General features: G+C 43.1%; 1 protein-coding gene across 2 annotated transcripts in view; it reads right to left on the bottom strand.

Annotated features, from left to right (window-relative positions):
• Positions 1 to 7827: 7827 nt before the first annotated feature.
• Positions 7828 to 11819, bottom strand: part of LOC130115973 (gastrula zinc finger protein XlCGF57.1-like) — a 53380-nt gene continuing 49388 nt past the window's right edge. Inside the window, exon 2 of one of the 2 annotated variants that reach the window (XM_056283871.1) lies at positions 7828 to 10441. In XM_056283871.1, the coding sequence (XP_056139846.1) occupies positions 8889 to 10441 (1553 nt within the window). In that variant the 3' untranslated portion in view covers positions 7828 to 8888. The remainder of the gene's footprint in view (positions 10442 to 11819) is intronic. The other variant, XM_056283873.1, reaches the window with a different exon arrangement.

The following is an 11819-nucleotide window of genomic DNA, read 5'->3' as shown; positions in this document are numbered from 1 at the left end:
ACTATACTTAGCACAAAAAGCAAGGAAATTTGAGTTCGGTAGATTATTTATTTGTTGTAACAATGCTTCTTGGCAATAAATCTTATACCGTTGGAAAGCCTGTTTATTTCCCTTTTAAATGGTGCCACATTTGTAAGGAACATGCATTTGTGGGATGAGCAACAGAGCTGAGTATGTGGGTTACACCCATGACAAATTTGCCAAATCTTCTCTGCCAATGCCAAACACCTTATTTTGCTGTTGCTATTGACTCTTGTTTTGAGCTTCTGGTACCCCAGGTGCTGACAACCAGGTGCCTGACATAACATTTATTGCCAAGAAGCATTGTTGCAACAAAGAAATAATATACCAAACACAAATTTCCTTACTTTTTGTGCTAAGTTTAATTATTTTACAGATTTCTGGGAGGGACTAAAAGCCTCAGCAGTGGCTGCACACCTTCTTCAGAAACTCCTACAGCACCCTGTAATGTCCTTGCTGCATCTACAATTCTGTCAGTTCTGTCAGATTTTCTTTCTACTCCAGCAGTACAGTCAGTTGCTATTGCCAAAAAGGGCTGTAGCTCCACTCAGTAATCACAACGAAGCAAGTCTTGGGTAGTAACGGGGTTTATTCTTCGGGAACAGGCCAACCCGTGAGACTGGGTTGAGAGCAAATAAAAATAAAAATAAAATGCATACATGTACGTCAATTCTCAATAACTGCACAGATAGTTAACACAACAGCCAATTAGCAAAACATAACGTTACCTCGTCAGCTGCTTAGTACTGAGAGGGGCTAAATTCTTCACTTCGTCTGGTCTCCGTCTGGTCTCCGTCTAGATTATCTTCTTTCCTCAGGTCTTACAGGTAAGTATACAATTAAATCTTCTTGTTATCTTAACTTGTCTTTCTCTTAATTAGCTTTGTCTTGTGTGCTGCTATTTCCTTGTTGTCACTGTTAGTGCTATTATTTTTGGCGCTTGATAGCGAGGTGCTACATTCTTAAATTGCCGGTAACAACAGAGCCGCGGAGATTAGTTCCACCCTCCGTACTACTATATACAGGTGACAAGTAGGAACCAAAATTATAATGCAGAAAACAAAACTAAAAACTTAACTGACACTGTCTGCAGTTACACTCCCACCAAATCATTAGTGATTTCTAAGAACGACAGACTTTGAAAGACGTCATGTTGCATAGAAACATTAACTTAAAAATATACTATGAACCACCTGAACTACTGGTGGAGGGATTGGAGATAAACACAGCTTTAGAAATGATGATTATACTTTCAACTTAATTCACAATTCTTATATTTAATTAAGCTGTTAACTACTAGCTTCAACTGTATTTGTATTAGTCTTTAGATATACTAAAGCCTTCAGTCTTCAGCTTCCAACAGTGTAACTGTCTTCTGGATAGGCCTCTCCAGGTGAACTGGCTTGGAGATGCGCTTTCCTTTAGAATCCAGAGTTGAGTCACTGATGAGCAACTTGAGTCTCCTGACTCTTCTATCCTTTCCTGGGTACACTTCGATAACCTTTGCCAACTTCCACTGGTTTCATGGTGTAGAATCCTCTTTCAGCAGAACGATGTCGTTGATCCTTGCGCTTCTGCGGTCTTTAGTCCACTTGTGCCTTTGCTGGAGGTTTAGGAGATACTCCTTTTTCCACCGTGCCCAGAAACTGTTGGCTAAGAGTTGCACTCGGCGCCATCGCTTGCGAAGGTAAAGATCTTCCTTGACGTAGAATGGTCCAAAACAGTCAATTCAACAGTAAGTGAATGGAGGCGTGGTCTCCATCCGCTCTTCCGGGAGGTCTGCCATCCTTTGTTGTTCTGTGCTTCTCCTGAGCTTCCTACACATTGTGCACTTGAAAATATGAGATGATACTGCATTGCTGCATCCTAGGATCCATATGCCATTGGACCGAAGCTCATTCATAGACATTCCTCTGCCCTGATGGTGCACCTTCTCATGATAGTGCTTGACGAGTAAGGCTGACACATGACTGTCTCTTGGCAGGACTGCTGGATGTTTTACATGTGGATGTAGGGCAGCATGAGTTAAGCGGCCTCCAACTCTGAGGATTCCTTGGTCATCTAGGAATGGATTCAACTTATACAACTTGTTAGCCTTGTCTTTGATTTGTATCTGCTTATGACGCTGAAGGCACTGTATTTCTTGAGAGAGGGTTGCTTGTTGAACCATTTTGATTATAGTCAGCTCTGCTTCCCTCCGTTATTCTAAACTGGTGGCTTCACATGACTTTGACTTGAGGCCTTTGATCTCCCTTGCACGGCGCTTTAGTCTGGCAATAGCTTTCACCAATCTTAACCAGTTGGAGAACTTGTGTAGGCGATCTAACAATGATCTTACTTCCTCTGCCTGGGTGTCATAAACCTGAGCTTTCTTGAGCTCTGGGTCGCCACTTTTAATTTCTCCCACCTTGACTTCTCCACTTGGTAGCTCTTTGTGCCAGAGAAAATCTGGGCCTGTGAACCAGTTACAGGCTACAAGCTGCTCTGCTGTGAGACCTCTTGAGGCATGGTCTGAAGAGCACTGAAGGCATGGCATCACTTGCTTCATGATGACCTGGTGACTTACTCCAATTACATCTCCATAATTGAGACATGGATTGCCATAGCCGACTACACTCCAGCCCAAGTCTGTTCTCTGAGCGAAGGGCAGATTGTCCTCCTTACTTGACACCACTTGTCTTGTGAGGAGAGCTTGAGGACAGTTGTAGCCAATTAGCAAGCCAACGTCACATTTTTGCAGAGGAGCGATTTCGTGCGCAATGTGTTCAAGATGAGGCCAAGCCATTGCAGTCTTTGGTGTAGGAATATGATCTCTTTTTGCAGGGATGAACTCTCTAGTGTAGGTCCCTGGCAGAGGGATTATCTTGTCTGAGAAGTATCCTCTCACTTGTAAACCAGTCAGTTTCCTGTATGACACAAGCTTGGTTTTTGCAGCCATTGTGGACAGCTTTAGCTGAACTGGTGCATTCTTTGTGTGGAGAGCCTTTGCTGTGTCTTCGAGGATAAACGTCGTGTCACTTTGTGTATCGAGAAGTGCATACACAAGAACTTCGTTGGTGGGCTCACTTGCTGCTGACACCCACACTGGAACAATTGGGGATGTATGAGTGTCCTTGACATTCTGAACAACTCTCAATGACCTTGCTTCACTTGATGTGCTTGGTTCACTTGAAGTTGTTGCTTTACTTGATGATCTCACATCACTTGATGCTCTTGCCTCACTTGATGTTCTTGCGGGTGTATCATGTGAGCGTTTCACTCTCCTTTCCTGTGACTTGTCAATGTTCCTTGCTCCATCAGGCCTTGTTGCCATCTTTTCTTCTTTAGTGCGATTATCGTGGAGGCAAGTTGGATGTCTTTTCTCACACGTATCACAATAATTTTTGTTCTTACATTAATTTGAGCGATGGCCGTACTTCAGACAGCTGAAGCACAATTTCTTTTCCTGAACAAACTTGACTCGCTCAGCGATTGTCTTATCCATAAATCTACGACATTTGTGTAGACTGTGACCTGCCTTCTCACAGAAATCACAGGATAAATAGACAACCCTCTCGTCTGAATTGGTTGCCAGCACCTTTGCTCCGGGACTTCTGCTTTTTGAAACCTTGAACCTTTCGCTCTCACTTGGTTTTAGAGCGTGGAGGGATGATACTGGATGACAAGCAATTTTGGCTTCACGTGTGAGGAACTTAACGAACTGGCTGAGGCTTGGGTAGGTGTGACTTTGCTCTCCCTCTTCTATGACTTTCCTATTCCATCTTGAGGTCAGCCAGTCTGGAAGTTTAGTGAGTAATTTCTGGTTCTCGTTACAGTCATTGAGTACTTCAAGCCCCTTCATCTGCAACATGGCAGCCTCACAGCTGGCAAGGAAATCTGTGAATTCTTGAAGTTCTGTGCTGCCCTTGGTGCTTATCTTGGGCCATGCATCGAGTTTGTCTCTGAATGCTTTAGCAATGAGGAATGGGTTGCCATACCGTTCTTGCAAAACGGTCCATGCTGCATTATAGACTGACTCTGTGCCTAGAAGGAAGTAGTTCTCTATGGCCACCTTGGCAGGTCCACCCACATACTTTCGCAGATAATATAGCTGTTCTTCAGCTGGTATGCTTTTTCTATCAATGAGTGTCTGATAGGAAGCTTTCCAGTCGTTGAATCTAAGTGGGTCACCATTGAATGTTGTTGGTTCAGGCACAGGAAGTCGATTAGCACTCATAGACTCTGCGAATGCTCTAACAAGAGCTGCTGTGCTGTCTTCTTGCTTTGGCTGTATCACAGCCATTGGTTGTGTCACAGCTTGTGGCGAAGGATGGTACCGCGATGGGCTTTTATGCTTGACTTCCTTCCTCAGAGAGACACAATCATGGAGCATGTTATATATTTCTTCATCGGAGCATTCACTCTGCTCATATATTTGGAGTCTAGCCTTGGCAGCATTTAGCGTCTTAATTGTCTCCAGACGCTCTACTTGTCTGCGCTTGGATTCTAGCTCTCGTTGTCTTTCTGCATTGTCAGCTTCTTGTTTAGCTCGTACTTGAGCAGCTTCAGCTTGGAGCCTTCCAAGTTCTTCCATATAACGTTCTTGCTCTCGCAGTACCTCTAAAGTGGCTTCATTGGCAGCAATGTCAGCAGCAGCATCTTGTCTCTTGGCAGCAGACAGGCTTGAATGTGAAGAGGATGTTTTTGAGGTCTTGCTGCGGTGAGTGTTGATACTTAATTTTTTTAAGTCTTCAGAAGTAAGTGCAGGCGCTATCTCCTTCCTGCCTTGATCATTATCCCCATGACCATCATCCTGTCTTGTGTCCAGATGATCCTTTGAAGTCTCAATGATCTTCCTTGTTATTGTTTCACAGGTGTCTACCCTGTGATGTGTGTCATGGCCAGGACTGTCAATATCCCGGAATTCATCATAGATGAGGAACACATTTTTTGATGTGTCGCTTACCCTTCTGATGTGCTCTTGCAGCAGTTCGTTTGAGCATTGTTCACTCAGTGCTTGATTGGCGTCTTTGGAGATAGCCTTCCACTTCTTATAGCTCACACTGAAACGGTGTTCAAGTCTTCTTACTTGCTCATCGTGCAGTTCTTGGCCCTTTTTTTTAACTTAGGGATTCTTTTGCCTCTTTGTGGCTCTTGTGAGGAATCAGGCTCATCAGCTCCTTTGCCTTCAGCCGCTGATGGTTGCGTGTCTGTGGAGTGCTGCAAGTTGTCATCTAAAGGCTTTTTGCTACCCTCACAATAATACTCATTCTCTGACACTTGACTTATCCTCTTATCTTAGTTTGGTTTAAATTTAGTCTTGTCTTTAACTGTAATTTAACCACATTTACAGTTACATGTTATGTTCTAGTTTAATTGAATAGCCATCCCCCTTTGATATAACTACTATAACTTACAGCAAATAGCACTATTTTTGACTTATTTGTTATAGCCTTGTAGTCAAACCTTAGTTGAGCAGTTAATTTATTTTGGTAATTAACTACCTAATCTCGAGGCTAATGACACTCAATTGAGTTAATTTTATACCTAATAGACTTATTTCACCTTAAATGACCAATGTAACAACTTAAATTAACCAAAATGTTCACTGAAGTTAACTTGTGCAATTACTAAATAGCTGCAATTCACCTTTAAATGTACTATTCTTATATGAACATTCACATAACAACCACACACAAATGCAATATCAATTATTAAATGACTTAAATGAACTTCAGTTGAAAAGGTAAGCAAATGAACTTAATTAACTTGGTATAAGAAATGCAAATAAATGTGTTTTAGTCTCTTGGTAGGATTTTAACTTAAGATAAGAGGAGCACCGATGACAGTCTATGACGGTGAGTGGTGGACCTTTCCATCTTGGGTTGATAGCTTGGGCTGTCTGTCATCTACCGGTACTTTGCTGTCTTTTGGCGCCGTCTATTGGTCGAATCCAGACGGTGCAGTAGAGTCTCACTGTGGCTCCACTCAGTAATCACAACGAAGCAAGTCTTGGATAATAACGGGTTTACTCTTCGGGAACAGGCCAACCCGTGAGACTGGGTTGAGAGCAAATAAAAATAAAAATAAAATGCGTACATGTACGTCAATTCTCAATAACTGCACAGATCGTTAGCACATTAGCAAATTAGCAACACATAACGTTACCTAATCAGCTGCTTAGTACTGAGAGGGGCTAAATTCTTCACTTCGTCTGGTCTCCGTCTAGATTATCTTCTTTCCTCAGGTCTTACAGGTAAGTATACAATTAAATCTTCTTGTTATCTTAACTTGTCTTTTAATTAGCTTTGTCTGGTGTGCTGCTATCTTCTTGTTGTCGCTGGTAGAGCTATTATTTTTGGCGCTTGATAGCGAGGTGCTACATTCTTAAATTGCCGGTAACAATAGAGCCGCGGAGATTAGTTCCGCCCTCCGTACTACAATATACAGGTGAGAAGTAGGAACCAACATTATAATGCAGAAAACAAAACTAAAAACTTAACTGACATTGTCTGCAGTTACAAGGCCATTTGGTCCTTACAAAAGCAAAACTCAGCATGCTTTTTGACGAACTTGTTCGCCTTAGCATCTTGTCTCACATCGTGCTCATTGTTTCTCTTCATTCTTTTAGCAGCTTCATCATATAACAACCCCTTTTTGCGCTAATCTTATTCACTTTCTCTTCCTTAATTGCCTTTGTACACTGTGCTGACCCTGTATAATTATTTCCATTTCAGTGCAGGCACTTTTCTTGCACTTTCTCCACTTCACAATTTTCCCACATTGCAGTTGTCCTTTCCACATCTCCCACACCTTCTGACTCCCATTACAAACTGCAGCAACATGTCCATATTCTTGACAACAAAAACATCTGAGAGGAGCTCTCTCATAAGGCCTAACCCTGTAACTCATATAATCAAGTTACACTCTTTCCAGCAATTCCTTTCAAAGACCAAACACACAGAATTACTGCCTTCCTTCTTCCTTTCTTGGACTCTAGTTATTTACTTCTATTTCCACACACACCTGCAACATTCAGAAATGACTCAGCTTCTGCGTCACACCACTTATCACTCCCTTCTTCTTTGCTCTTCATCTGAGTGACAAGTAAGTTACACAGAGACTTCTAAATATCGCGATCTTAGGGGCTCCATCTCTCTAATGCTTTGAGATACAATCAATGATAACCATCCCACTTCTAGTTATCCTGATCGATCATACATGTCTAAGTTTTTTCCCTACAAACTTTCCATCCCAAGATAAATAGGAAGGATTGTGTCAGGAACGGCATCCGGCCTAAAAACCTTTGCCAAATCAAATATATGTATCAAAAATCAAGGAGCAGGTTGAGGAGCGCCTGGAGAGGAAACGCTAACACGTCAGACCAGGACTCCACAGTCTACACCCATCTACAGGCCAGTGGCCCCTCTTTCAAGGGTGAAGATGTGCACATCCTTGATAGGGAGGAACGCTGGTTTGAACGGGGAGTCAAAGAGGCCATCTGTGTGAAGAGGGAACGACCATCCCTGATCCGGGGAGGGGGAGGGGGGCTAATCTTACAATGCCGTGATTGCAAACATTCCCCAATCCTCTGTGAATAGTACACATGGCCATTGTAACTAGTTAATGGTCACGGCAATTTGCATATGAAGCTGATCGTTGTTTTGGGTCGTTATGACACTGTATTGTTTATAAGGGTGGGATACCTGCAGTCAGTTGAGACTGAAGAGGTCACTTAGATGAGTGATGAACGTATCTGTCATTAAACGTGTCCACATGAACTGATTCAACTTTCTTTGATTTTTTTAATCTGGATTATCAAACATGCACAATCACATTTGAAAAAGGTACACCAATAAAAAATTAGAAATTTGTTCAAAAACGAATGCTAGCTTAAAAAAAATCCAGCTATATTTCACACCGAAGGTGCACAAACAAACCAGACGCACATCTACCTTCTTCCCTGTTTAAGTAGAAACTCTAGGATAAGACAACATAAGATAAGATGTCTTTATTTATCCACAAGGGAAATTCGTTTTGTTCAGGTCAGAGTGTACAACAACACACACACACAACTTAGATAAACAAACATACAAGATCAGGTATCAGCTAGAAGTTGGGTTTAAAAACAAAGCTAGGATAAGAACAAGACAGTCTTGGGTGGGGTGGGTGTGGTTGATGGTGAAGGTGGAGGTGGAGGTTTATAGCAATAGGTCCAGGTATTCTGGGGCAAGAGAAAGGTAGCTGGGGGTGGGGGCAAATTATCTGTGCTTATTTAGTCGTGGTATGGCAGACGGGATGAAGCCGTCTCTCCCTCTATCGTTCTTGAAGTTGGGAACATGATATCTCCTGCCACAGGGTAGGCTCTTCAAGCAGGTGTTGAGATCGTGTGTTTTGTCCCTGGCAATCTTTCCTGCTTTACTCACTGCCCGCTGCTTGTACTGCAGTTGGAGACCTGAGCACCACTGTTCGCAGAGCTTAGACATCAGTGTTGTCATCTTCCACAGCTTGCTCTGGTTGGCCTCAGAGAGCCCTCCATACCAGGCCAGGAAAGAGAAAGTAAGGAGACTCCCAATATGGCAGATGCAAAAGCTGCAGAGGATGGCAGGGGAAATACCCAGACACGTCAGTCTCCGTAGCAGGTAGGTTATCTGCTGGCAGCTCAAGACAATACTTATTGTGTCGTCATTGAAGGTCAGCCTACTGTCGATGGAGGTCCCCAGTTGAATATATATGCATATTGAATATATAAATTGAGATACAGATGCATCTGAGACAATACATCTTAATTTTTCTTTTAATGGAAACCATGCTTACTAGTGAGATCATATTCAGATTTTGAAAATATTTTTACAGAATCATGAACGCTTAAAAGCCCCTAACCCCCTTCACATTCTCGTCACATCTGTATGTATTTTGATGTGTCTCTGCATGTTTCCTCTTTCAGAAAACCCTTTACCACACACTGAGCAACTGAAGGGTTTATCTCCTGTATGTATTATCATGTGTCTCTGCATACTTCCTCTTTCAGAAAACCCTTTACCACAGACTGAGCAACTGAAGGATTTCTCTCCTGTATGTACTCTCATGTGTTTCTGCATGTTTCCTCTTTCAGAAAACCCTTTACCACAGACTGAGCAACTGAACGGTTTCTCTCCTGTATGTATTCTCATGTGTGACTGCAGATGTCCTCTTTCAGAAAATCCTTTACCACACACTGAGCAACTTAAGGGTTTATCTCCTGTATGTATTCTCATGTGTGACTGCATACTACCTCTTTCAGAAAACCCTTTACCACAGACTGAGCAACTGAAGGGTTTCTCTCCTGTATGTATTCTCATGTGTGACTGCATATGTCCTCTTTGAGAAAATCCTTTACCACAGACCGAGCAACTGAAAGGTTTATCTCCTGTATGTATTATCATGTGTCTCTGCATACTTCCTATTTCAGAAAACCCTTTACCACAGAATGAGCAAATGAAAGGTTTCTCCCCTGTATGTATTCTCATGTGTGTTTGCATAATATGTTTATGAGAAAACTCTTTACCGCAGACTGGGCAACTGAAGGGTTTCTCTCCTGTATGCATTCTCATATGTTTCTTCATATGTCCTCTTTTAGAAAACTCTTTACCACAGTATGAGCAACTGAAAGGTTTCTCTCCTGTATGTATTCTCATGTGTACCTGCATAACATGTTTATGAGAAAACGCTTTACCGCAGGCTGAGCAACTGAAAGGTTTCTCTCCTGTATGTGTTCTCATGTGTGACTGCATAACATGTTTATGAGAAAACTCTTTACCACAGACTGAGCAACTGAAAGGTTTCTCTCCTGTATGCATTATCATATGTTTCTTCATATATCCTCTTTTAGAAAACCCTTTACCACAGACTGAGCAACTGAAGGGTTTATTCTCAGCAGATCGCTCATTACTGATTTCATTGTTCTCAGTTGTGTCCAAACCTGAGTGAGGTTCTCTTGTCTTGTTCCCACCATCATCATTGTCTTCAGTCTCACTTTCACAACAGTCTGAAGAGCGATATCCATCACTAGTTGGTTGTAAATCACCATCTTGATTGAGGTTACGGGCTGGTTCTATTGGTCCAAAGTCCTCTCCATCACTTTCTGGTTTCATCTGCTCAGTTGAGGTGCTGGCTGGAGGCTCTGTCTCTCTTTTCTCTTCAGTTTGACTTTGATGAAGCTGAGAGGATTGAGCTTTCTCTTCATCATTTTCTCTCCTTACAGGGACAGGAGGAAATGACAGCTCGGTAATGTCAACCTTCTCCTCCAGTCCTTCAAGCTGCTCTTCCTCCTGACTGCTCCAGAGTTCCTCCTCTTCCTCTTTAATATGTGGGGGCTCTGGCTCCCCCTGGTCCAGACTGGGGCTCCACTCCTGCTTCACAGAGGGAACCTTATCTTCAGAAACAAAGAACTGCGGGAGGTCTAGAGGGGAGAGACATATAAACATTAGGGAAACTATGACTGGACACCTTTAAATAAAATCATGGGCAATGCAACATTAAGTGATATCCATTAGAGCAGTCACTTTAACAAAATGTCTTTTTTTTTAGACCCCCCCCCCTTTTTCTCCCTAATTGTACTTGGCTAATTATCCCACTCTTCCGAGCCATCCCGGTCGCTGCTCTACCCCTTCTTCTTATCTGGGGAGGCCTGCAGACTACCACATGCCTCCTCTGATACATATAGAATCACCAGCCACTTCTTTTCACCTGACAGTGAGGAGTTTTGCCAGGGGGACATAGTGCGAGGGAGGATCACACTATTCCCCCCAGTTCCCCCTCCCCCACCGAGCAGGTGCCCCGAACGACCAGAGGAGGCGCTACTGCAGCGACCAGGACACATACCCACATCCAGCTTCCTACCCACAGACACGGCCAATTGTGTCCGTAGGGACGCCCAACCAAGCTGGAGGTAACACGAGGATTTGATACGGCGATCCCCGTATTCGTAGGTAATGCAATAGACTGCTACACTACCCAGATGTGACAAAATCCTTTATGATATTTGGAAAAGAAATGTAGGCGAGTTTGAATTTATATACACATATCAAGGCTAAATACCTGGTCTATCCCCTGGCCAGTAGTGAGTTGTTGAATATGTTTTTCCATTTGTAATATGGGCATCAGAGCACAAGCAGCGTATGTGTCCAGGTGCGGTACCAACATTGGCCCGAGACCAGGCTTCGGATCTACCGCTAGCTATGCCTTGCAATAAGCTAGTCAGCTAGCTAGCTAATTACCTCAGCGATTCAAATCCTCGCGCCACTGAATTTCTCATTTTTTTCTATGGCAATTGACGAGCGGTACCGAGCCCCACCCACGCGAAACCCGAGCCACACCCAAACGACCGCCCAGGAAGACAGTAGCCAATAGCTTTGAATTAAAAAAAACCACCTATTTTCGGTTATGATTCAAACTCCCAATGTTAAAAAATGTTTTCAGAAAGGGCAGGTCAGTCTCTCTTTAAATGCTTGGGGTCAACTGTCCAAAGTAACGGGGAGTGCAGGAGAGAAGTGAAGAAGAGAGTGTAGGCAGGATGGAGTGGGTGGAGAAGAGTCTCAGGAGTGATTTGCGACAGAAGGGTACCAGCAAGAGTTAAAGGGAAGGTTTACAAGATGGTTGTGAGACCAGCTATGTTATATGGTTTGGAGACAGTAGCACTGACGAAAAGACAGGAGGCGGAGCTGGAGGTGGCAGAGTTGAAGATGCTAAGATTTTCACTGGGAGTGACGAAGAAGGACAGGATTAGGGACGATATTAGAGGGACCGCTCAAGTTGGAAGGTTTGGAGACAAAGCAAGA

Source organism: Lampris incognitus, chromosome 7 (assembly GCF_029633865.1).
Source record: "Lampris incognitus isolate fLamInc1 chromosome 7, fLamInc1.hap2, whole genome shotgun sequence".
NCBI lineage: Eukaryota > Metazoa > Chordata > Actinopteri > Lampriformes > Lampridae > Lampris > Lampris incognitus.
This window is presented reverse-complemented; position numbering and strand designations above follow the sequence as displayed.